Here is a 26,917-nt window from a genome sequence, read left to right as displayed (position 1 = left end):
TTGTGGCTGTTTTCATAACTAACCAATCACTTTCAAATTCATGTTAAATTGGAATCCAAGTTAGAAGCGGGTGTGCACACTTGTGCAACCACTATCTGTTCTTTATTTTGACTTCCCCTCTCAAACGTGTTTTCATTTTTATTCAAGTGTAAAAGTTACAGGTAAAATTAACGGCGGAAAAAGTTTTGCCATGATTTATCTTTGGTCTGTTTTTATTTGTCACAAAAACCTGGCTTTTGAACACGGCTGTGTACACTTTTTATCCCAATGCTTCAAGACGTTTTTTCGAGGCCTTTAAATTCCTTCTTATCGTGAGCCCGGGGTTACTGTGGCCTCCCAGATTCCACTCGGAGAAATAAGTGCGATCTCTGCACGGTCCCTCCTTCTCGCCATGTTTTAAAAAAAACAAACGAGAGCAGCTCTGAGTCGTGCTCTGTGGTTTGTTGACTGCAACTTTTAAAGAATGTTGTTTGATTACTTACTTAATTTACATGAACTCCTAAAGTCTCATGAATTGTGTTTAACTTTGAAGAGGACACATACATACTAATAATCTGAGCTAGAGAAGTTAACACGGTATGCGCAGTGAGCACAACACCTTCAGGCTTTTTGGAGCCCAAAAAAAAACCCCTCAAGAAAACCTACAAGAACAGCTGAACTCTATATGGGCGCTGACTCTTATTTAATGTGTGAATTTGATTGGTTAATTCTGAAAACAGCCATATTGCAGTTGTGAGGGTGTGCACATTGAGGCTCAGAGGGGATCGAGCCTTTTCTGTTGCTGGTCCCTCTCTCTGGAATGACCTCCCACTAAACATTCGGCAAGCCTCCTCGCTGCCCATCTTCAAAACCCTCCTCAAAACTCACTTGTATTCTTTGGCATTCGACTCAGCATGACTTAGATTTGTTCTTGGTTTTACTGTTTGGTGCTTTCTACCGCCTTTATTACCGATTTGTCTTACTGTTTATTGTGCATGTTAAATTGCTCCATGTACTGCACTTTGTATGCAGCGATGGCTGTTTGAAAGTGCTCTATAAATACTGTTGACTTGACTTGACATTTCTGCAACCACATTGTCTCATTTTTTTGTTTGTACTTCCCTTCTTGAAAATATTTCTTCAAAAAAAATCACTTGTGTTAACCAAGTAGGTCAGATTAATGTTTTTTTGTCAACATCGTGGTTTCACAGAAACTAGCATTTGTCCAGGGGTGTGTAGACTTTTTATATCCACTCCGGTATATCCATATACAGATCCACAAACATGTCCCTTGTGCAAGTGAGTACATTGCTTCTTACTGCAAAAAGTTGCTTAACATTTTTTAAATTTGATTGTAAGGATTTATTTGCACAGTTCATTATAACAGAAATTCTCAACAAAAATATTTCCACAGAAGGAGCATAAAAAAGTAAATCAATAAAGCCCATTGAATGACATTTTAAAATAGAATTCCTCTGTGCTATCTGTGCTAAGCTGTATTCGTTGCCAAAGTAACGCCACAATAAAAAAAATTGCTTATTGCAGATAAAAAGCAGCTGTGCGATGTGTCAGCCTCCTCTTAATCATATCCTCCTGACTCATCGCCATCTAACTTTCAATTGCTCTGGCGGCCTTTGTTTTGTCTACATGACAACATTTGGAGAGACCACTTCCAGTACAGCTTTTGTTCAATGCAATGCCAAGTCTGTGATAGTCAGAGCTAAGATGCCAACCAATACAGCATATCTGTCTTCAAGTGCCGTAAGAGCATGGAGTCGCCCTTGGATCAACATTTCCAACATTTTTATTTCTAAACCTTCAAAATAGAGAAGTGGTTGACACATTTCCTTGCGCTTGCAGTGTCAGCATTTTACTCACTTCAAGTTGACAGACGTTAATCTTAAGCTTATGCATGATAAATTGCTGTATTATTCTACAATTAATGCCACAAGCAATAGAAGCCTAAGCTTTGCAAGACAACACAATAAACGTTCAGTTCAAGTTCACGTGACACGTTTGTAATAATCATTTTGCTTCACAACATTTTCAGCACCCTGTTGAATATGCTGAGTGAATGTGATGGAAGTTCTGTAGGCTGTAAGATAAAAAAATAGTATCTAGTCAAGTTTATCAAAGCCCTACAGAGAGGAAAACAATGAGGGTTGCAACTGGATCACGTCACACTGCAAGCTGACACAGTCTTATAACACAATGTACATCTTCAGAAATAACATTCCCAAGAAAGAAATTCAGGAATAATTCAAAAATAGTTTAGCTATCAAAATACAGAATTATCTGAGTGATGTGTTCTTTCAAGTTGTGGCGACTCCTATGATTCCACAATATAAAAATAGATTCTGTCACAAAAATATACACCCAGACAAACGTATGCGATCCAATACATTTCACTCCTTTTGCCTGAACCAAAATGATAGTAATGCTCAGATTTTATTGACACTTTTTGTGAGTTTTTTTTTGATCAGACATATGTATATACAGTATATATATATATATATATATATATATATATATGCTGTAACCCCCCCCAATGCCAAAAATATCTCTGTTGTAAAGTTGAAAAAATACTATGTATCCTTATTTGCCGTTTTTCTGCTCTTTCTGTGATGTCCTAAAATGCCAAAAGACGCTGCCAATGCACTGGCTGAGAGGAAAGTAGCAACTAGTATGTAATGTTTGAGTGATGCATTCTGACTTAACTTTGTCAGGGAGGAGCTCAGTTTCGCATGAGATGTTAGTGGAAGTCCAAGACTCTTAGCTGCATTTGTATGATTTTGCTTTGCTGAGTGGCTATAAAAAAAGCTAAATTAAATAAGATGTCAGGCATTTCTATTTTAAAAATAATGCTACAAAGGGAATTTGAGAAAACAGAACCGCCGGACACTTTTTGGAGAAATATGAAAGTTTGAGAGCAGCCTGTGGTTAGCGCGTGCGCCTCACAGTTCTGAGGTGTTCGAATCCCGGCTCCGGCCTTCCTGTGTGACGTTCTTGCTGTGTTTGTGTGGGTTTTGTCGAGCTTAATCCAGCATCCTCCTACTTCCTAAAACATGTGTGTTATGTTAATTGAAGACCCGAAATTGTTCAAAGATGTGAATGTGAGTGTGAATGGCTATTTTCCTGCCCTGCAATTGACTGTCGACCAACCCAGGTTGTAACCTGAGCCACATGTACTATATTTGCATAGTTCATGATACAGTGATATTGTATTGGATCTCACAAAATGTGTGTGTGTGTGTGTGTGTACGTGTGTGTACGTGTATGCGCGCTCTCTTGAGTGTCATCAGTGTGTGGTTCCCGGCAGCAGCATCAATTCTGCCTCGGAAGCAAACAGCTCTTTGTAGAGCGGCGGGAAAAGAGAGTTGGCGGTGAGCGGGTAACGCTGACTGAACCAGCGCAGCTTCTCCATATGTAGACTGCAGAGTGAACGTAACACGGACATCCTCTGGTACAGCTGCGATAAATACAGAAATAAATAAACAGATCAATTATTACTGTGCATTTTAGCCAGCCTTCTATTTTACCGTATATACAGTAAGTGGTCTACGGTGAACCTTGTGCATTGCACTGTCCCGGTTGTCTTTGTGTAGAATGTGCGTGAGACCTAACACCACACTTCTTTGCACTCGCTGCACCTTTCCTCTGTCTTCCAGACATGGACGATCTGCACAGAAATAAACAACAAAGTCATATCATAACATAATAAAGTCACCCCAGAGTTTGTGCTGGTTCGTTACGCGCCATGTCAATTTGACAATGTCAAAAATCAACCACACGGGGGCAACACGGGAACATCATAATCCAAATCTCCTACCAACAGGTACCGGTAATAATGAAATTGCACTGAGTAATGAATGCACAATTGAGGTTGTTGCAGTGCATGTGCACCACAGCAATCTGCAACTATTAAAAAAATATTGAAAAATTATCCCTCCCTGAAATTGCCAATTAAAACTAATAAGAAATGTACGTATCCTATTTTGGGACCACATTGAACTGAAGAGTTGAAACATAAAAACTGGCATCTCTTTTTTTTTTGTGAATTGAGTAAAAAAAAAAAACCGCTTAATCTTAAGTACAGCCAAACAATTAATCAAATTAATCATTGCAATGTCGTAGAATGCAATTTTTACCCCCCCCCCCCCACAGCTTTATTTAACACAATATATTTACCACAAGTCTAACTTACAAGACGAAAAATTTATGTATAATACATCTGATATCGTTTATTGAAATGCAGATTAATTCATTCTTTTTTTTAAAGAGGGCTTGATTGCACAGTTTGTCTAAATGGCGCTTGCCAGCTTTTGCGTTTGAAATTCTCAACTCTACCTAATGAGGTGTCCAGTTGATTTAATGCCAGTGATAAATACAAAACTGGATGAGTGAATCCAACCTGCATTGATCAAGACCAGAGCACTGAAGAGAGCCACCTGCTGATCGGTGAGCCTTAAAGCACACATGCTGTGAGCAAAGTCGAACACCGCGGTTATTAAGTCGCCACATGCTGCAAGAGAAAAGCCGGGACGTGTCATTGAGTGGCCCAAAGATTTCAAGAGTCCGTTCGTGTAGAAGAGGCCTCACCCAAAGACTTGAAGACTTCAGTTCCTGCAAATTTGCCATCAAAGAAGACGGTGTTGTTCTCTGTGTTGAAGAAGCGGCTCATCCTCACCAGAACAACCTCCAAAGAACCTGAGGTAAAAGGAAGACTCACAGTTGTATTCAGATTTGAAGTGGCGTGAAGGGAAAGTGAACTCACCGGTTTTGAGAAGGGCGATCTGGTCGTTCTGACTGAGGAAACTGAATCCGGGGATGTGTTTTGCGAACTCCACAACGTACTGCACGGCATCGGTCAGCCGGATGGCACAGTGCTGCCACATCTCATCCACTGACTGAAGTCAACAAATGTGATTCATATTAAGTCCCAGCCATGACTGTAATACCGAAGCTGAGTTTGATTTGTTTAAATATAAACAGTACCTGGCAAAAGTATGCATTTAAAAACATTTAATTCACAGAATTATTGATCATTTATTTCCTCCATAGTTGAGGAAGTGTATTGTACTCAAAAATGCTCATCCCGAATGAACCCAGCGTAATGGCGCCAAAAGAAAAGGACGTATCTACCTTTTTAAGAAGAAAAAAGAAAGCTCAGGATAAATGCTTCTCATTGCATAATGGTTTGCCTTAGCCAAAGATAAATATTAATATTAACGGACCGTTTGCGGACTTTTTGGGGACTTGCGTGTAGAGAGAGAGAGAGAGTCAGAGAAAAAAGACTACATATACTGTAATAATAATAATAATAATAATAGATTTTATTTATAAGCGCCTTTCAAGACACCCAAGGACACTTTACAATAACAAAAAACACAAAACAATACGGTAGTCTTTATTCTCCGTCAAGTGTGTAGAATCTACACTATATCTGTCGATAGAAAGAATGCGTCTATGCAGCGTCCTCGTCATTCGCCACTCGGGCCATAAAGGGTTCCGATAGTTTTACGTGAATGTCAATCACCCAGAAAAAATGTTCACCAGTCGGAGATCGCTCACTATGCTGATGTTTGCCTTGGACATTTTCGAAGGATTGTTAAAAGCTGATAAAAGCAAACGTCCTTGGATCAGTTCCTTACAAAACGCTAGGCAAAAACCACTACAGAGAGAGAACATGGATTAAAGAGGGCAAAAAAACGATGAGGACGCAGTTAAAAGTTAAAAGACCATCATTTTTATTCTTTACTCTACTCTTTGTTTTTTTTTACATTATGCGCAACTCTCATTTATTGTGCAATCATCTAATTGTAGCATGTTTTTGTTACATATTTTCATACATTTTTGTGCTTTAGAAAACATTTATGTCTGAATTTGGGGGGGGGGGGGGGTGTCTTGGGCATTTACATGGAAAATGCGTCTCTACTTACAACATTTTCTAGAAATTTCTTCCAGAACCAATTAATTTCGTAAATCGAGGTGCCGCTGTATTTAAATGTTAGTTAGTGAGTTAGTTATTTATCTGGTAATGGCCTGATTATTCTGATTATTCAAAAAACGTGGGCAAGCACCACTATGGGGACCCACTTTTTTAACCTCCAATAATAGTTGAGCTTTGGTGGAGTTGCATGTCATTCTAGTAAGCAAGTGAGAGAGGAAGGGAAGAAGAGGGGGTGAACAATCTGAATTTCATGTTTTCTCAGTTTCCTGTTTGGTTGATCAAACAGAACAGTAGCCGCGGTCTCTAGCGTTTTGAAAGGCAGCATCTTGCTTTGAGAGAGCCCTTCGCGTGAACACAAGAAGAGTGTAGGCATGTGAGTGGGAGTTACTTTGCTCTGGTAGGCTTGGATCTCCTCCCTGCTGAACATTTTCCACTTGAGCGCCTGAAGCTCCTCTGCTCGGTACTGGCAGGTGTCTTTGTTGGAGCGCACGATGCTGTCACATAGTTCATCTGAGCAAATAGGAAAAGTTATCAGAAAGATGATGTGGACATTATCGCTTTGAGCAGTGATTCTTCAACATATTTTTCAGTTTTGGGGGCTGCATAGGTGAGACATCGGAAATATAATTGACTATCCAGTTATATATGAGAGGTGCAACTACAATCATGCCTCCCACCAGAGGAAGTGATGCATAAACCAGTTCTTCAAAAGCCAGCCATTCGAAAGTTATGGCAACATTGTTAATAAAGAAAAAAAATGACAAAAAAATTCATGCCAAACCTTGCCAAAAGACAAAATTCTTACAAAAGTACAATGCAGATTTCATTTGGCATTTAGAAACGGGGCATCGAGTAGTTATTTTGAGAAAATGGGCACAAACGGCTTCTCGCACAAACATGAAGATCGCGAAAGCAATTGTCATATTTGCAGATCATTAGTCTCTAATTTCTGTCAGATTTTATTTTGCCATCATTGAAACTTTAATTTGAAAACATCCTTTTATTTGTTATTGATTAAATGTATTCATTTTTCTCATCAGTTATTTTAGAGTGCCTTCTTTTTTTCTTGCTGTATAATATCTAATCACGAGTTATTTCTCTGTTAATAACCCTGACTTGATACTAAATTTGTTCTTGTAGAAGCTCGTTTTGTTCCATGAATTGTTCATCTTTTTGTATGTTCAGCTTTACATGCAGCACTTTATCGAGACTGTCACACTGTGAAAATTCATTCAATAAATATTTTTAGCTTATTAACTCAACTCAACTGTATTTATAGAGCACTTTAAAACAACCATCACTGTATACAGAGTGATGTACATGGAGCAAAATAATTCCTAAAACAATAAATTCATAACAAAGACGGTAGAAAGCACAAAAACAGTCAAACTACAAATCAAGTCTCATGCTGGGTCAAAAGCCAAAGAATTAAAAGTAGTTTTAAAACGGGTTTTAAAGATGGGCAGGGAGGGGGCTTATACAGTTAAACTGTACATGGGTTTCCTTTGGATATTTTATTGATCTGTGAAGGAAATTGACTACGGTAGAGGCAGGAGGTGGATTTGAACCCCTGCCTCCAAAGAAAGTGGAAACTTAGTCCCGCAATTTAGACTGCTCAGCCACCGTACCACGGAAATAACATGCGTTTACTAATCACACCAAAGTTACAACATGTATTTGCTCTCAGCCCGGAAAACATTCCTCCAAGCTGTCCTGTTAGTTCACCTATATTGCGCAGAGAGTGAGGATAGGGCCCGCGAGGATCCTCGGGTGGATTATAGGGATGAATTGCCATTGGGTCATGTGAGGACTGTCTGGATTCCAATCCTAATGTGGGGATGAGAGAATGGAGACGATTAAGACGGTACTATGTTCATAATCACTCCTTATCCATTCACTATCTGGCGAGTTTGCCATTTTGTAGAGTGGTTCGAATGAGACGTGAATATCGGTGCCCACAATGCAACAGAAAAGTAGTGAACGATAATGCTCACGAGAAAAACAAATACAGTACATCACATGATAAATACAAAAAAAAAAAAGCATTTGCCGTCTTCCGTGGTATTGATTGAATGCGTGACGTGTGGCGACAGCTCTTTTCACAACAAGCAGCAGTTTGGCAAATATTGAACAATTCATCAAAAAGAGGCTTCGGGCAGTTGAAAGCCACTCACAGTTGATGTTTGTTGTCAAACTAAACATAGAACAAAGGGAATTATGTGTTGTGTATCTATAAGAACCACATAGCTTTTGCCTTAGGAAAATCCGCTTAGCTAAATGCTAATAAACAATGCAAAACACAAGAGACGGGTTGACGAATATCATCTGTGCTGGGTTATTTTTACCTTTTAAGCAACAATTAAACACAAAGAATGGAATAATTCAAGTAGACAGAGAATATAACAATATTCACAGGCAGCTACTGTAGTCTTTATTCTCTGTCAAATAATACTGCAGCTCAAGGAGTTGTGACCCGCTCCTCGATCTCCATGTACCGGTAGATGTATCTCCGCAGGTCTGTGCTATGCTGCCCCCAGGGGGCCAAAATGTGCACACCAGAAGGTGCAGTCCTATCACAATGACTTAATCGTAATACCCAAACTGTTTCATTCTTTCCATTTTATTTAATGACGTTATGATTTTATAATGAACAACATTATAGAGTGATATCTTCCTTAATACAGTACACATTACAATTTGTTGTTTTTAAATCACTCAACTTTAAATGATAGAATTCTATTATCACTTACTTTTAAAAATATATTTAACAGGGAACGTAAACCATATTAATCCGGTATCGTGTAATTATGCAACAGCAATGACCTAGTTAACGGTGTGCCCGGGTATTGCTTGAAAGTGATTAGACAGTCGGAAAAGAATGGTTGATTCAGAAAACAGCCAATGAAGACAATAACATTGAGTGTGTTCATAGTGGAGGGCATCACCTCTCAAATCAGCATGTCCACTGGTGCCTACCCTCGGGTGGGCTCTGGATGAGGGCGAGACGCCGGAGCTTCTGTAAATCAGATCGGACACTTGCGGCTGGTTGGAGGAGTACAGTAGGTAGGGGTGAGCATCAGAAGTGAAAGACAACGGCTCAGAATCGCCCGAGTAGGTGTAGGCTGAAGTCATGGGCTGAGGGAGCTGTGGGGAACAGTCTTGGCGCTCCTTGGTGTGGTAGGGCAAGCCTGAGTGGGCGTCCACTTGGAGCTGCTGCTGCTGCTGCTGCTGCTGCTGTAGTCTGTGACGCTCAACCTCAGCAATGAGAGCATCCCGCTGGTGCTTGGACATCCGACCAAACTTCACAGCTGAAGGGGACCGTAAACATTTAGTAAGCTAGCGTTTGTTGCCTGGGATATGTTCCGGACTCATCGGTAATAAGTGAAAAATGCCGATCGAGAGAGACCGAATTTGTATCAAAAATATTCTTTTAGCCTTCCCACTTGTTAAGTTTTCCTTAGCGCCTCTTCTAACCCTCGCTTTCAAGGAAACAAAAAGAAGTCTCTTTCGTAGAGTTCAAATCCAAATAAAGTGTAAAGGGTATATGCTTTACCGTCTTTGCTCATGCCCAGGGCCAAGCACTTTTGCAGACGGCAGTGTTGACAGCGATTGCGGCTGGACCGGTCGATGGTACAATTACTCTGCCTGGAACAGGAGTAGGACACCGTGGGCAGCTGGCTACGTCGGAAAAATCCCTGAGGCATAAAGAGTTTGGCCACAGACGAAGAGGGATTATTAGCATCGTTTCCTCAAACCTGAATTGTAATGTGTGTTTTATATGTGCTACTCTTTCTAAAAAGACTGTTGTCTGCCTATATGGTGCATTTAGAGTATTTTTATATTTTGGCATTGTGTGACAAAGCATTATTCCAAATTAGATTAAAAAATGTTATCTTTTTATTTTTATCACTTAAAACAGTATGAAATTAACACTATTATTATTTGCAATTATTATTAGCAAAAATGAATTTATTCGCGCTTTGGATAAACCGATAACATAAAATGTGGAAATCGGAAGCACTGTGAATAGTTCCCATTTGCATTGGATATGTGTTAACCCTTTGTTTCAGATCCATGTAATTCATGAACTTTTTTTTTTTAATGATTTGAAGCAGTCGCTTTAGAGGCTATTGTTTGCACACAAGCAATTAAAATGTCAAATTTCTCCTGTGTTTGTCTCACCTTGCAGCCTTCACATGTAATGACTCCATAATGAACTCCAGAGGACTTATCACCGCAGATCTTGCAAGGGATAACTTCAATCTGAGCTGAATAGACACAAAATGTTTTTTGTTAACGTACTTTAATACAGCAGCAATGGGACATAGAATTCAACAATCTGCTCGCATGACAATGTCATTAGAAATCAAGCAAAACGTTAGGCATTCAATTATGGTTAACATTTCAGGCGATATGCAGAGTGCAAAAAAAAGAAAAAAATGTTGCAATGCACTCAAAACTAAAAACACTTCAAAATCTTGACAGAGGTACTGAATGTGTAGTCATATGCTGTAAAGAGTGTAAAAACTATGTACAGTGGATGATCCATCAAAGAAGAGGACATTCCAGTCGTAACTGAAGATAAATAGTAACATTTTGGCTGTACAAATCAAGAAATACAGTATATATACATTACTTCTGTATTCTATATACAACTGTATCCATCCATCCATTTTCTAATCCGCTTTTCCTCACTAGGGTCGCGGGCGTGCTGGAACCTATCCCAGCTGTCTTTGGAGACACCCTGAACCGGGTGCCAGCCCATCGCAAGGCACACATAGACAAACAATCATTCATGCTCACACTCACAAGCAGGGACAATTTAGGATGTTCCATTAACCTGCCACGCATGTGTTCGGAAACCGGAGTACCCGGAGAAAACCCACGCAGGCACGGGGAGAACATGCAAAACTCCATACAGGAAGGCCGGACCCGAAATCAAACCCTTCACCTCTGCACCGTGAGGTGGACTTGCTAACCAGTCGACAGACGTGCCACCGGAAATTAAATACATAAAATGAAACTAAACAGCTAACATGTATGTTGTGATGAGCTGATCCTTTAAAAAAATATATTTTCAAAGTTGAATTCCCACTCTGAGAGCAGGCAATGTACTTCCCCCTCGAAATCAAGTGATGTGAAAGGAGGAGCTAGTTTCCATTACACTATCACGAATAATGACAAAAATGCCATCAAATCGAGGTGGCTGTCTTGTCACAACCCACGCGTACTATTTAAAACAATAGATTCTGTACTCAAACCCCCTCTGCCTACTTGCTCGGATTCTTCACCCGAGATGTGCAACAGATTCCTTCAGTTTTTCATTGGTAAGGTCTCTACAGCTAGGACTCCGGTCTCAAATACCGCATCTGACCCCTCTGTCCATGTTCCATGTTCAGCTGTGCTAAATTCTTTTGAAACTGTGTCCTTGGCGCTTTTGGAGGATGTAGTTCGCCAGACAAAGCCATCTGGCTCCCCTTGCGACTCTCTTCCCCCGCACTTCTTTCAGGAGGTTCTCCCGAGTGTTGGCGCATCAGTCTTGGATATCATCAACAGCAGCCTCTCTTCTGGTGTAGTTCCCCAACAGTTTAAACATGCTGTGGTCCAACCCTTGATCAAGAAAGCTGGCCTTGATCCAGATGTGCTGTCAAGTTTCAGGCCCATTTCCAAGCTGCCTTTCATTTCCAAAATTCTGGAAAAAGTCGTGCACATGCAGTTGAAAATTTTCTTGGATGAACATAACATCTTGGAGGTCTTCCAGTCAGGTTTCAAGACGATGCATAGCACGGAGTCAGCCCTGTTACGCGTTTCTAATGACATCCTCCTGGCAAATGACTCTGGAGACCACGTGTGTCTAGTTTTATTGGACTTAACTGCAGCATTTGATACAGTGGATCACAGTATTCTGCTGTCTCGTTTGCAGCACTTGGTGGGCATTGGCGGCAGTGCTCTTGAGTGGTTTAGGTCCTATTTAGCTGACAGAACCTTCTGTGTCAGCCTTGGCTGCTCTGAGTCACGCACTGCTCCCCTGTCATGTGGTGTTCCACAGGGCTCAATTCTGGGGCCTCTGCTGTTCTCGCTGTATCTGCTCCCATTGGGTTCCATCTTAAGGAAACATGGTATTCCCTTCCACTGCTATGCAGATGACTGCCAGATCTATGTCCCACTGAGCAAGAAAGACGCCTTCTCATTAAGGCCACTCCTATCCTGTCTGGAAGAAATCAAAACCTGGATGGCACAAAATTTCTTGAGATTCAATGAAAAGAAGACAGAGGTGATATTGTTTGGTCCCAGTGGCCCTTGTACATTCCATCCTGTAGACTTGGGCCCCCTGTCTCCTTATCTTAAGTCAACAGTCTCAAACTTGGGCCTTAAACTGGACAGTGATTTCAAACTCGATCGGCAAATTGGTGCCGTTGTTAAATCCAGCTTCTTTCACCTTAGACAGCTGGCCAAAATAAAACCTCTCCTCTCACATGAACACTTTGAGATGGTAATTCATGCCTTTGTCACATCCCGGCTCGATTACTGCAATGCCCTTTACTTTGGAGTCAGCCAGTCCTCCATTAAGCGCCTTCAGCTGGTCCAGAATGCCGCCGCTCGCCTCTTGACTGGTACTCGTAAGAGGGAGCACATAACTCCTACTCTGGCATCCCTTCACTGGCTCCCCATTCATTTTAGAGTTATTTTCAAGATCCTCTTATTTGTTTTCAAATCTCTGAATGATCTCGCGCCACCTTACCTCTCTGAGCTCATCCGCCCCTACACACCTGCCCGGCGCCTCAGGTCTGTGGACCAGACTTTATTAGAAATACCAAGAACTAAACTGAGGCTCAGAGGGGATCGAGCCTTTTCTGTTGCTGGTCCCTCTCTCTGGAATGACCTCCCACTAAACATTCGGCAAGCCTCCTCGCTGCCCATCTTCAAAACCCTCCTCAAAACTCACTTGTATTCTTTGGCATTCGACTCAGCATGACTTAGATTTGTTCTTGGTTTTACTGTTTGGTGCTTTCTACCGCCTTTATTACCGATTTGTCTTACTGTTTATTGTGCATGTTAAATTGCTCCATGTACAGCACTTTGTATGCAGCGATGGCTGTTTGAAAGTGCTCTATAAATACTGTTGACTTGACTTGACTTGACTTGTGTGGAGGTAGAATTTGTACAAATGGAGAGAGGCGACAAGTGTGGGGGTGTGAAACCTCAAAGTCTTTTCAAGTAGTTGACTAAATTCTCAAGTTGTGTCTTTCTCAGCCAAATCCTTCTCTGTCTCGCTCATCAAGGACATGGCTGCCAGTAATGCTCTCTCGCACCATCATTGCCAGTAATGGCCATCCCCCCCTTTGCCCCTAAACACTCCTAACCTCAATTAGCTGTTTCATCTGGGTCAGTTCTGTTGCTTTACACACACACACACACACACACACACACACGCACGCGCACGCGCACGCACACGCACACGCACACGCACACGCACACACACACACACACACACACACACACACACACACGCACACACACACACACACACACACACACACACACACACACACACACACACACACACACACACCAAAAGAAATTGTGGAAATAAATGATTGATGAGCAAAGCTGAGTTTTTCTCATCTCTGCAAGAAGGATTGACAGTGTCAGTAATGAAAAACAGAAAACAAAGCGTGCAGACTTGTCTGACAGCATTTTTTTTAATCGATTCTGACTGACATTGTTCCTCCTGCGGCGAATGCAAAAGAAGACAAGCATTTTTGTTGATTTGTCTCCTGCTTGTGTCAAACTGTGTCAGGGTGTCTACGTGTTAGTGTGTCAGTGTGTGCCCTTCTTTCCTGGTGCCATACTTATCACCCTTATCACCGACGAGACCAACAGAGGGACAACCTACAATCAGATTGTGATGAACAATTTCACTGTCATGGGTCATTGAGGTTTTTTTTTTTTCAATTCATTCGAGTGCCGGACAAAATGTATGAAAACAATTCATGCAACATTCTAACAAAGGTTTATTATTTTAAGATTAAGTATGAGAATTTGTTAGTTGAATGTTTTAGTGTCAGGGTTTTTTGAACTATAGGCCACGCTCTTTCAGTTTGGCTGGTCCTGTGACTTATACTCAAGTGCAACATATGCGCACACACACACACACACGCACGCACACACATGCATATATACACAGACACACCCACACACACATCGCGTTGACAGCAGTGAATGAGTTGTGGTTGGATTAGAATTTTCAGCTTCTAACTGCGAAAATGATTTCCTTTTTAGTTTAAAATGACTTACTTTAACCAGAATCCCGCATCACATTGTGGCCAAAGGTACAACAGTAATTGGATAGTGCGCCTTTTGGTGCTCAAAATAGTAAATCCTTGTAGTGGCGGAAGCCGTATGCTAAACTAGCGAGACATCACACATTAGTTGAGAAGACCTACTTTAGCGTGCTAATGAGGGCCTTCTAGCATGCAAAAGAAGGTGGTGGTGGTGGGAATGCACTAAAAGTATTGGCCAATCACTATAAAAAAGAAAGAAGAAGAAAAGGAAGAATAAGAACTTGTCAACTAGTGTACACTAAGACACAACACGGAAGAGGAAGCGGGAGGAGGGAATGATGCTGGTTTTTAGACATTTTTTTACGGAAAAATTCCGAATTGGAAAAAAAAAGAAAAGAGTGTGGAAAAAAATCCTGGGGAGGTCGAGAAAGTGAACTTTATGGCAGACGGAGTGAGCTGGAACTGAATTCTCAAATTAAGCTAATGGCTGGTGTTATTATACAATACAATACAATACATGGATGCAGCGCTATCACCACAACTACATCTGTAACAAAGCCCTTTACTGAATAGTTCTCCTAGCAGCATAGGTAGGACATGTTTTTTTATTTACACCTGCATCCTTGTTCCTCAGCCAGGACTCTTCTTGATCAGCTACAGTACGTTTCACAACGTAGATCTTAGAATAATGACTCAGGAGTTTTCTGCATTCCCCACCTGATGATTTTCAGTCATAAATATTGAAGACGATTCATACTTAATGTCGGGCCCTTGCAGACAAATTTACTCTAAACACACCTCAGACCACATTATGGTCTTATAAAACATAAAGTCATTTGCCGTTTGTTGTTTGTGATCGGGAGGGGCAAAATGCTTTGTAATACACTCTCCCATGTATACACAGTGGTGGTGCACTAGGAAAGAATGTAAACAACTTCTCCTTCAAGTAGAATAAATACAACCTAATCATTCTTTCATGTCTTTGTTATAAAACACTGTGGTCAAAATTGCAGTGTTGACAACACGTTTTGGGGGGTGCAGGATGAGCCAAACGAAGGAAAGAGCGGTCTCGATCAGCGGCCTCTGCTTTTTCGCAATTTCAGTTGTGATTGTCAACCTCAAAACAACAGGAAATCCACCGTGACCCACAACCTTTCACTGTTCACACATTTGTAATCACGCACCGCGCCGACAGCCTTCCAGCAACTTTCCATACAAGGGTGGATCTGATTTTGCGCAGTAACTGATAAATGTTATGTCAACACGTCAGATCGGCAAAAGTGAGGTCCAATGGGGCGTATTCGTGCTTTCAGGTACGACTCAAGACAATGTGTTCTTTTGACTAAATAAACAAGCATTGAATACAAAACAATTTACTCAAAGCTACATTCAAATTTTCACTTGGGCAGTTTGAATGATGTTCAAAAAACAAACACTGTTCCTGTATGTGAGCGATTGTGAGTATTTTTTAACAGATGGTTTTATATTTCAAATCTTGTTTAGGAATCTGTATGTATTTTTGTTTATAGAGGCATTTGATCTCACAATTTTAGAGAGAACGTCAGAATTCATTGGATTTCTTTTCACCTGCATTGCCTGCTCCTTGAGCAGAGGAGTTTCTTAATAGAATATCAACAGAAGGAAGGAACTGAAATCTAGATTATATCACGCACACAACTTTTGCACAACGCTCTGGGGTTTGCGTGTGTGCTTGCATGCGTGTGGGGCAGGGGGTGGGGGGCATCGGGTTGGGTGGGCGAAACAGATCTGCTTCAGACAAAAATCACTTGTCAGCAGTCTGTGCTACACACTGTAAATGGACAAAAAAAAACCTCAACTTTCCTGTGACGGATGTTTGTCTTTGGTACCAGTATTCAAAAAAGAAAAACACCCACACACAAACATTATATTTCTATACATATATAAAATAATCGTGTTGGCCGCAGGCATGACCAATCAATTCAAGGATAATTTACCTGCTACACAAGTAGCGTTTTTGTTTACATTTTGATTTGCTGTCACACGTATGCAATTTTTTTTCAAGCAATAGAAAGCAGTTTACCATTCAAAAGAGTTGAGTCTTAAAAACGGAACACTTGAAATAAGTTATGACAAAAAAACAACTTTTTTTCCCCCTCACAGAGCTCAATAAGGAGATAAATTTGAGGGACCAAAAAAGTTGTTCTTTTTATGCATAAAAGACATATGCAAACTGTACTGGAGATTGGCAATACTGACTGTGCTTTTGTAAACTTTCCCTCTCTGCCCGCAGCCGAGCTGTGAAACGTTAGCCAGTGACAATGGATAAATATTGAAGTTTGTTAAATTCCTATTTAACACCTCATGAATATTTAGTTCCATGAGTCAGGCATTCAGCTGTGCACAGGTTAGCAATATCTAGGGGGGGAGTTCTTGAAACAATGTCACCCCTGTAAGAGGTGCTTGGACCCAAAAAGATTGAGAACACATTAAGTTGAAAAATAGACAATAGAAAGTGCACAATCTCAAAAGAATTTAAATGCCTTTTTTAAAGTGTTACAGCGTTCATTATGACCTCAGTTAATATGAGGTATTCTGTTCAGACAATATTTAAATCAAATTTAAATACCTTTGTTTGTTTTTTTTCAACCAACTGGAAAGCCTATTTAAAAAATGAAATTATATGGATAATAATTCAACTAAGTGCACCATCACGCTATTGTAAGAGTTGGGCAATTTCATTTGACTTGGCCTTGTGAGTGTGGGGATGTGAACCTGAGTGCAGGGGACCAGGGAAGCAATGCAGGAGAACTATACAAACAAACAAAAAAGTTTTCTTTTCAATTCTATTCAATGCAAGAAAACATCCCAACATGACGCTGCGAGACAACTTTATCGCATCAGATCTGATCTACTTTGAAGTGATCCATTTGGAAAGCCGTAATGGTTTGACATTCACAAACGCGTATGAATCAGCTCGACGCTTGTTTATCATTTGCCATATTTTTGGAAGAAATGTGTCACCTGCCAGACTGCGCGCTTTGATGTGAAGACTTTGATAAAGACGCTGCAGCGCAACAGAGGAAACCCTTTTAGATGAACAGACGCAGGAATCCCCCAAATGTCGCACATCATTCGCAATTCATTTTCTCTTCACTGATTTTTTTCCCCCATCTATGTGCATTGGGATGCGATATTCGATTTCATCACTCATTGTTAAATCTTGACACATTCGAATATTATCACCATCTCCTCTGCCACTTGTTAACGGCACATTCACCGGGCAAAACGGGTGGCGACTAATGAGACCACAAATGATGAGTTGGCACAGAAAATACGACTTGCTTTTCATAGACCCTGTCGGAGAGTTACTCATCTCACAATAGATTTATTATTGGAGTTGTAGATATTGCAGTAACGTAGCATCATACTGAGAGAAACTTTGAAGATTATGGTGAGCTTATTTAGTGACATAAGAGTCAAAATATTAGAAACAGCTCTCCGTCCAACACCATGACCACAATAATTTTTTGAATTTTTTAAACAATCACCTTGCTGATTGGAAGACTTCAGACATAACTTTTGTTTGTTTTGAAGCCACGGTTGAACGGTCGTATCGAATTAGGTTTCTAGAAATGTGTGAAAGGACGGTAGCGTTAATGGGATATTATTGTGATTTTAGACGCTCATAAAGACAGGTGCTATCGAAAATGGTTGGATAATATAGATCAAGTCGATTTGGATGGATTTAAGATGTGCGGCCAAGACTGAGGGCAGATGTAAAATGAAGTCATTTCACGTAACATTGAGAATGACAATGTGAATTCACAATTCCTTCTTTTTTGGGGGGCAACTAAACATACCTGCTCTACCTGCTGTACATACAGTACTTGTGCTTGCTGGATATACAGTCACAGATTTTTAAAAAACTGAAAAAAAGTATTAAGTTGGTGGGTTGGAGAGTACTCAATGCGGCGTGCTCAGAAAACCAAGATGAATACATTTGACCCACAAGTGATCATCATAAATAATCAATTGTTGCACGCTTAATTCATTAATGTCGTATCGCCATTGGAGGGCATGTTAAAAATTGCCCCAACAGAATAACGTGATGACAAAGTAAGGGTGTCTTACTTTGTCATCACGTTATTGAATGAAGACAAAATTCTTGGAGATGGAGCTGGATAGGATCAGATAAAATATTATAAAGATGATCTCATACAGTACATGTGTCAAAAGTGGAATTAAGAGAAGATTACAATTTAGTTGGAGTATTAGATAAGTGTACAAATCAATACCGCAAACAGGCACTGCAGTTTGAGTTGACAAGAGCGGAGAAAGCCTTGTCAAAACTGCTCCAGTGCCAGACTGGATCCTTCATGAACCAACTCGGATCCAATCAGGAGCCAAGTGTTCACCCGCTCTACTGAACATTACATCAAATGTTACATTTCACACACGCCTGCCCACACATCCGCAAACTACAAAAGAATTGGATGCCTACCTCGCATCATCCTCAGTCCTGCACTTGTCGCAGACGTTTGTCGCACTTTCACAAACTCACTTGTCCTCTCCCTACGACTTTGACGGGCACCACCTCATCCAGCTATTGAGTGAGACAGGTTGGGGACATGTTGCGGCCTCAGCGCACATCATTTGCAAAGGGGGTTGGGGGCGTGTAGGGTGATGAGGGGCGCCATCTTTCTTGTCCGTATGAGAGACCAACGATAAAGAAATGGGACTGTCCCCCAAATCTTTTCAAAAGGGGACTTTTTCCTCAAAGCTTTGTTGTCGCCTATCTTTACCCCACTCACACTTGAAAATGCTTTTTTTTTTCCTTTGCGGTTTCACTCAAATTGATGTTTGAGAGGGGAAAAAAGTGACACATTCTTAAAATAGTCTACTGCCCTGCACAGATGTGTTGGTGAAACATCTCTTATAAAATCCTAAAAAGATACATATATTCTTCCACAGTTAGTAATAATACTGCACTAAAATGTAGCGATGCCACCTCCCTTAGAAATCCAGTGGAAAAGAAAATAAGTTTCCCACAAATGCCCCAATTTGATGGTGCCCTTTATTATCAGAGTGAATAATATGAATGCATAACAATTCAAAACATAATGATAAAGTGTAAATGCTTTGAAATCCGGGTTTTAAAAAATAGCTATGATTAAGGTATTTCAAAGTATTTTTAAAATCATGTTTTTAAAAATCTTGTTCTTGCACTGTATGCCCTTTTAGTAATTTTAATATGTTCTAACAGGCGCCATCATAAAACCTTAATTAACTGTACAAGCAATTTACCATACAAGTATGAGCACAAATGAAGCCTGTCTAATAATAATCCATTCAAAAAATTAAGACACAAAATGACAAGAGGTGATGAACATCTCATTGATTGAGCTCCCACCTCAATTCTTAAATAATACTGACTACCACACAAGTGTAAAATAAAATGCACATAAAAGACACCTTTGAGAAAAAATTGTCAATGTAGATTCACAGAGAAATTCCGAGTAAGCCAATGGGAATGGGAAAAGAAACAGGAATTACAAACCTGCCAAAATATGACCAGTAACAGCTCAAAATCGCTGAACTATGACTATTTCCCAAGTTTTCAACTCTGATGACACCGAAACATTTGCCAAAAGCATTTGCACAATCTTTTAAAGGTGATAACCTCTGTTGGATTTTCATTCTTACATCTGTTTTCTATACCATTCGGCTGAGGTGGGAGTAAGTCACAAAGGTGCAAGTGGCATGTGAGTCTCAAGTCAAACGCTTCAAGTCTCAAGCAAGCCGCAAGTTACTGTGGAAAAAAAAAATCAAGCAAGGCAAGTCACTACCAAATTTAAAGCATGTCGAGACAAGTCATTACTTGGTTCAAGCAAGTCGTAAGTCAACTCAAAATCCATCATGTTCACTGTCCACATCATTTACTGTCATTAAGAAGGAACTATGAAAAGCAGCTGGATGAAATGCACAATGACAGCCCAGCTCTTTGCTGAACACAACTCCAAAATATAAACATAATCCCATGTTGCTTGGCACACTCAAAATTCATTCTTTTTACAGCTGCACAGAAGTGGCCTGATATAAATAAAATTGTTGTTGTTTTTTTAAATTTATTTTAACCAATGCTCCACCTGACACAGTCGTGTGGTGACGGATACTACGGTACATGTAGTATCTCGTCTTTCATAACGCATCCAGGTGCGTTGTGGATGCGTTACCCACTTAAAAAGTTGGTACCACTGGAGATGCTATCACTGTGTTGAGCAAGGCTGCTGCTGCTGCTGTGTGTGTGTGTGTGTTTGTATGTGTGTGTTGGGGGGATCGCAGTACAGGTGCAGCCCATGCACACGCTGTGTTGCTAATGGCTCAACTCCAACGACGCCCCAGTGTTTGAATGTGTCGTTATTTTGTGTGAGTTTCTAAGCAGGTGCAATTGATACTTTCCCAACCAAAGACGTAAACCACATTGCATGCAAAAATATCTAGAACAAGCACCAGCAATGTCTTTACCACACGCACACACACGCACGCACGCACGCACTTACACACGCACACGCACACACGCCCTCACACGCACGCACGCGCACACGCAGTTGCACTTACTCAAATGAGTCTTCTTGGACACTGCTCCTGTGAAAGACAAACACACAGTTAGTTTACTCAACATTTCAACACTGTAAATTATTCAGGTTGTGTTAATGGCGATTTTCACCACGAAAGAATACACACAACATGCATATTATGTAAGTGTATTTATGTGCGCCCCACTTGAGGCGTACACTTGAATTCAACAGTCAAATCTGCCTACTGGTGTTTGTAAACGTATCTGCAGCAAATGTGAGATATAAAGTGAAAGATCTTCATTATCCAAAATATAGAAATTGTGCCAAACAGGCAAGCCTTGACGTTCGCGAGAGCTCTTGATGTCAGTTTCAGTCGACAACAGACAGCACAAGACGGTACAGGATCGCAGTGCCTGCGAGCAATTAATCTGCTTCATCCTTATTCCACAGAAGCAATATTAATCAGAATACCGATTTTAGACTAATCAGGACACATAGAACCATTGGACCGTACGCGCTCATGTTCCCTTGCTCACGAGCTGATATTACTATCTGCTGCGATGGCCGAGTGGTTAAGGCGTTGGACTTGAAATCCAATGGGATCTTCCCGCGCAGGTTCGAACCCTGCTCGCAGCGAATGAACAGTCGAGTACGTTTTGGGCAAAACAGTATTTATGAATAAATCCACCACATTACAATAAGTCAAAGGTTACGTCAAGAGTTAACAGGTCGCTGACCAGTCTATTTCCCTTAAACGTCGAACGTGACACTTGCGGTGTAAATTAACAACACAGCGAACTACGAAAGACCTCTGAACCCGGTGAGTGGACCAAGAGTTTAGATTGAATTTGCCACAAATTAGTCTCCACGGGAACAGACTCATAATAACCCCAATGCATTCAAACGGAAAACGGCATTTTACAATCCGGTACTCTTGAACCAGCAGGGCAAACCTCAAAACTATACGTCTTTTTTCTTCCACTTAGAACTGTGTGCCACAACAGTCAGGACGATACTGCCCGAGTCATCCCACACATATGAACTCTTACGGGATATATTCACATGAACTATTTTATCTTACTCAAACTGTATATTTGTAAAATGTGAGAATGTTTTGCCTTTTCTATTATGTTCGATGCTGCATCCTGTGTTCCACATCGTTCAGGAAAATGTCTTAGCTGCTGTGTGTGAGTGGGTCGAATTGGCGACTGCTCATGATGCGTTCAGTGGCAGCTCGGAAAAACGTGAAACATAATGTTCCAAAGGTATTGAATTGTTTTAAAGCACGTGAAGGTACTTTATGTCTGCTGATTAGTGTGAAGGGCTACCAGTTTTATACACACAAATTTGCTAAAATCACGTACTTTAATAATAATAATATACTGCTTATATCATATTTTTATAATGCATTCTCTACTAGGTACAGTTTTTTTTATTTTGTGCATGCAAATTGTTTTCCACTTTTCTACTTCTTCCCTCTGAACTTTGCTCCTGTACATTGCAAATTTCTCCATTGTGAGACAATAAAGGTTTTCTTATCTTATTTAACGTTTTAAATAACAATAATACTGTTGTGTATAATGATTTCAGTAAACTAAAAGAAATGTAATCTAATCACCCTTCAATAATGCATTATTACTATTGCCAGCTGTTGAGTGTAAAAAAGCTAACCGCTGCATGTTAACATTTTAAAATGACAAATTGTGTATTCATCGTTAACTTTAAAGACATACACAAATACCGGAATGTTTGGACTACAACAGCAACTTTTTTCCTTGAACAACAGTGCATCTTTTTGTTTTTATTTTTCAATCCCAGAAGCGTCACATGCACGTCTTTTCTTCAGTTTTTTCATTGCGCTCCAAGTGCTAACTGTTCATTTTTAGTTTTGTCTAATATTTGGATAAGTAATATGCACATTTTATGAACCATAGCAACTTCAGTATTAGAAGAGGTCTTTTTTGGTAACTTATTTAGTGATTCCTACCTGTGCTTGAGAGTTAAGGCTTTTCGCTTTAAGACACCACACCTGCCTTTGTTGTGTACACTCGGTTCTTTTATTAATGACGTTACAATCTTCTTTGCACACACACACACACACACACACCTCAGCGCTGGCATCAGAAAAAATGTTAACAAAATGCAAAACAGTAAAAAAACACACTTAACACTTCGATGAATCTCAGTTTGAAATGTTTGGGGCATATTTTTTTTCCAAAAATTGCAGTATGTTTCCTAACATTTTGCGTCAGGGGAGCCAACCTTTTAGAAAGTGAGATCTACTTACTGGAAACCAGTTTGACACACACTTCTGGAAGTACCAAATTTGCTCACATTACCTTTAATAATATTTTGTTATTGATAATTAATTTTATTTACCTATGTGAAGCCACTGGTCAACAGTGAGATTTGAACACTCTGTCTAGTCTTCACTGAGACAAAACAGAACATGTGACTCTAATAACACCAGACCACTGCAATCAGATTTTAAACCTGCACCGGGCAGAGTCCACCGGAAGTCAGGTCCTACACCTTCACCACGATTCCATCACATCTCATAATTGACAACAACAGCATTAGGAGGCATTGCAGGCAAATGAAATAGCACCCACATCAACCACCAAAACCATCAGATCTCACCTAAAAAAAGCCTTCGCAGCATTATGAAATACTGAACAACCACATTGAAACTCTGCTTTCACCAGAATAAATCAACATCATTTGCACTATTAAGATTTGGCTCTGCATCCCCAAACTATAAAAAGAAATGTTTCTTGATCTAATTCACAAGTCCTTTCTTCTATGACTATGAGAGTAATCACATGGCTTCCCCGCCTCTCATTTAATCACAACAACGTCATTGTACTTCTCATATGAAGTAGGTGAAGAACCACACTCACCACACATACTTTGAAGAGACCCATAATCTAACAAAAAACTTCCCTACAATATAATTCAATGGAACCTCTAAAGTTTTGAGGCATTTTAAACAATTTCACTTGAGTCCTCAGATCACGAGAACGAAGTTCAGAAAGCATCAAAGAAATGAATTTGTCTCTTTTGACCCCCCCACTCAACTCCAAAAACTGCCTGCAATGGTAAAAATTGGACGCTGAAAAATATTGCTTCATTTTTATGGATAAAATATTTGAACTAAATGAAGTTGAATGAGTTGTTTGACCTCAGAGGTTCCACTGCAATAAAAATGGATCTAATATTCCCATTACCTATTAACACCGCCCCCACTTTTTTTGATATAATTTTATTTATTAAACTGTCCGAGCCACCTTTGCACACCAACAGGGCAACTCTTGTTTCCATGGCAGAGAAACAAGTAGTCTCTTCTCAACGGAACACAGATTTATTTTAGCAAGGCTGGGAATAGAAAGCCATTGAGTAAAAAAACCAAAGCAAAATGAGGGCTAATCCCCATGGATTACTCCAGATTACTGCCATTTTTAACCCACTCACACAAAGCGAGTGGGACGAGGTGTGTTAGTGGGATGAAGAGGGCTCCAAGTGGATGAGAATGAAGATGCGATGAACCAGACGTACTGTTGCGGGAAGCTAATGTCTGAGGCACAACCTGAGCATTCAATGAAGCCCACCATGCAATTCTCAAACAGAATAGAAGGAACTGATAGAACAAGCCCAAAAACATTCAACCCATGAAATTTCAAAATAAAATATAACAGGGCACTCAACTTTTTTTTTATTGAGTCAATCTGTATTCATGAGTCTTTCACAATGTGTACGGCTGAGCGACTTTGAAATATAATCAGCGATTGTTTTCCTCCCCTTAATATTGCTATTGTGATTTATTATGCCATTATTTTTTAAAGGTCTGCTTAACATGTACAGTATTGTTTAACAAACACAAGCAATAAATTGATGTGTATTACAAAAAAACGCTAACAACCTTATTATACATAAATGTTTTAGTTTTAAAGCATAGACCTTTTGTGAAAGTAAGTGCAATTGAACGATGAATTAAAATAGAAGTCAGTTTATTTATCACATTATATTATAGTTGTTAAATGACTAAACATTGACTTGCAGTCTTTCAAGCGCTCACTAAAACTTCACAAAATTCTACCAAACAAGCGTGGTTTGAGCATAAATCAGTAAGTCATAAATCGGATTGCAAGAATCATGCAAACAGATCTGTGGCTTCATCACTTCAACTTGAAACAATTACATGTTAACGTGTGGTGTGCACTTCTTAACAAATGAATTTATTTAGAGAGAACGAGAGTGTGTGTGTGTGTGCATATATATATATATATATATATATATATATATATATATACACACTACTGTATATATATACTGTATATATAAAAAGCCTAGCGACAGACCAATATAAAACTGAATTTTTGTTTTCCAAATTGCAGCCTTTGCAAATTAAAAAAATTGCATTCTTCTACATTGTGATATTGATTTGAATTGGATTAATGGTTCAATCCTAATGTAAAGTGACTTGAGGTAACTTCTGTTGTGAATTGTCGCGACATAAACAAATCTGACTTGACTTAATTTGCTGGGGCATACCACAGCTGGGATAGGCTCCACCTCACCTGTGACCCTGAAGAGGACAAGCGCTGCAGAAAATGGATGGATGGACTATTTAAAACCATCCAGTAGCTATGCTTGAATAGTCTTGCTGTCCTTGTGATTTACTAGTGGTGGTAATTAGAGGTAAATTAATTAAATTAGGTAAATCCTCATTGAAGGCCCATGCATCAAATGCATGGCATGCCACTGGAAATACAGTGCTGGATACTTTGTGTAACAGTAAATACAAAAAAAAATACATTTGGATCATCGTTAAAACAAATGTACCTCTTTTGATGGAGTTGTCAGCAGGGGGCGCGTCACATTGTTCATAATCCATCACTTTCCCTGCGAACACCTGTCAGGCCTGCGCATGCGCACAAACATACTGTCAAATTGTTGTCCATTGTTGAAGTAAACATTTCCAAGTTGGCCCAAATCGTCTTGTTACCTGTTGTTCAAGCGGCCAAACCGACGCAGACGTTTTGAAAAAACGTGCTGCCATTTGCAGACCACTTCCTGTCGTCACAGCAAGTTCCGGCACGCGACGGCCATAGTTTAGACCAGTCCCCACTTGCCCCGGTCCGCTTTAGAATTGAAATCAATCGTGTAATTCCAACAAAGAGGGCAGGACACGACGTGGAGGGCGGTGGTAGTGCGGTTGGTCGGACCGCCGGCCCGTGGACAAGTCACTCCCCTGGAGTCCTCCCTCTCTCGGGTGCTTCCAAGCGAGCGCGCCCTCGCTGTCCCGAGCCCGCAAGACTCGAGTTACGTCAATGACTATTACGTAATGGCAGCGGCTCATGTTCTGTTTGGGAATGGGCCGGTTAGGAAATATAATCCCCATGTTGCTTGGCACACTCAATAATCCAAAATGGACGTTACATATCACATTTTATTTAACGTGTTAATACAGACCAAACTGTATATTTGTGAATGTTTATTACTGTGGTTGTACTTTGCAGTGGTGTAAAAGTGCATAGCGTCCGTCATACTGAGCGTTGCTGGAGCTATTCCAATTGTTTGACCCCTTCGTAAGGTAACCAAAAGATTGCAAATACACAACAACAAGTGCAGTCAATTATATACTACAGTTAACTGCAAGAAACGTGTCAAATGGTGCTTTGAGGGACAAGAGACCAGATTTATGCGTTTTTCTCGAGATATAAACTGTCATCTGATTTTTTTTCCCGTGACATGCATAACATTTTGGGTTACGAGCGCTGGTGGCAGTGAACTCAACTCTTCAATGCTGTTTATTGCGACTCAGATGAATTGTGTTAACTAAACAAAAGGAGAATTAAATATTGTATTTGACCAACACACTTGCTTAATAATGTCTGCGTGTTGTATTATTTTTGTTATTTTGACTTCAAAATGGTGCCGCGAGAGTGGCTGCCTTTCCAGCAGCTCCTATATTTTGTTGTTCTACTTCTTCCTTTCATAACTTTGCTGCTGTGAATTGGGAATTTCTCCATTGCGAGACTAATAAAGTTTTCTAATCTTATCTTAATGCTAACACACAATGCAAATCGTCATTGATCAGCTAACTAATAGGATCACAGTTGTGGTGTTACATTCCTTAAACA

General features: G+C 40.1%; 1 protein-coding gene and 1 non-coding gene across 3 annotated transcripts; one reads left to right on the top strand and one right to left on the bottom strand.

Annotated features, from left to right (window-relative positions):
• Positions 1–1,244: 1,244 nt before the first annotated feature.
• Positions 1,245–26,474, bottom strand: rorc (RAR-related orphan receptor C). Of its 2 annotated transcripts, XM_086113800.1 has the most exons (13): positions 25,780–26,474; positions 25,617–25,695; positions 20,815–20,841; positions 10,112–10,197; positions 9,483–9,624; positions 8,875–9,237; positions 7,655–7,756; positions 6,318–6,439; positions 4,754–4,886; positions 4,579–4,686; positions 4,391–4,501; positions 3,549–3,658; positions 1,245–3,448 (listed from the first exon to the last, which is right to left on the bottom strand). In XM_086113800.1, exons 2-13 carry the CDS (start codon positions 25,666–25,668, stop codon positions 3,278–3,280), a joined length of 1,527 nt encoding a protein of 508 aa, XP_085969926.1. In that variant the 5' UTR covers positions 25,669–25,695; positions 25,780–26,474; the 3' UTR covers positions 1,245–3,277. The 2 variants fall into 2 exon arrangements, with proteins under 2 accessions (XP_085969926.1, XP_085969927.1); XM_086113801.1 differs by lacking the exons at positions 20,815–20,841; positions 25,617–25,695; positions 25,780–26,474 and adding an exon at positions 18,698–18,795.
• On the top strand, positions 21,329–21,410 carry trnas-uga (transfer RNA serine (anticodon UGA)). The gene has a single exon. It is a non-coding gene; the product is annotated as a tRNA-Ser (tRNA).
• Positions 26,475–26,917: the final 443 nt, after the last annotated feature.

Source organism: Hippocampus guttulatus, chromosome 6 (assembly GCF_054856545.1).
Source record: "Hippocampus guttulatus isolate MCC_2025c chromosome 6, RoL_Hgut_1.0, whole genome shotgun sequence".
Lineage (NCBI taxonomy): Eukaryota > Metazoa > Chordata > Actinopteri > Syngnathiformes > Syngnathidae > Hippocampus > Hippocampus guttulatus.
Note: the sequence above shows the minus strand (reverse complement) of the source record. Positions and strands in the feature narration are given on the sequence as shown.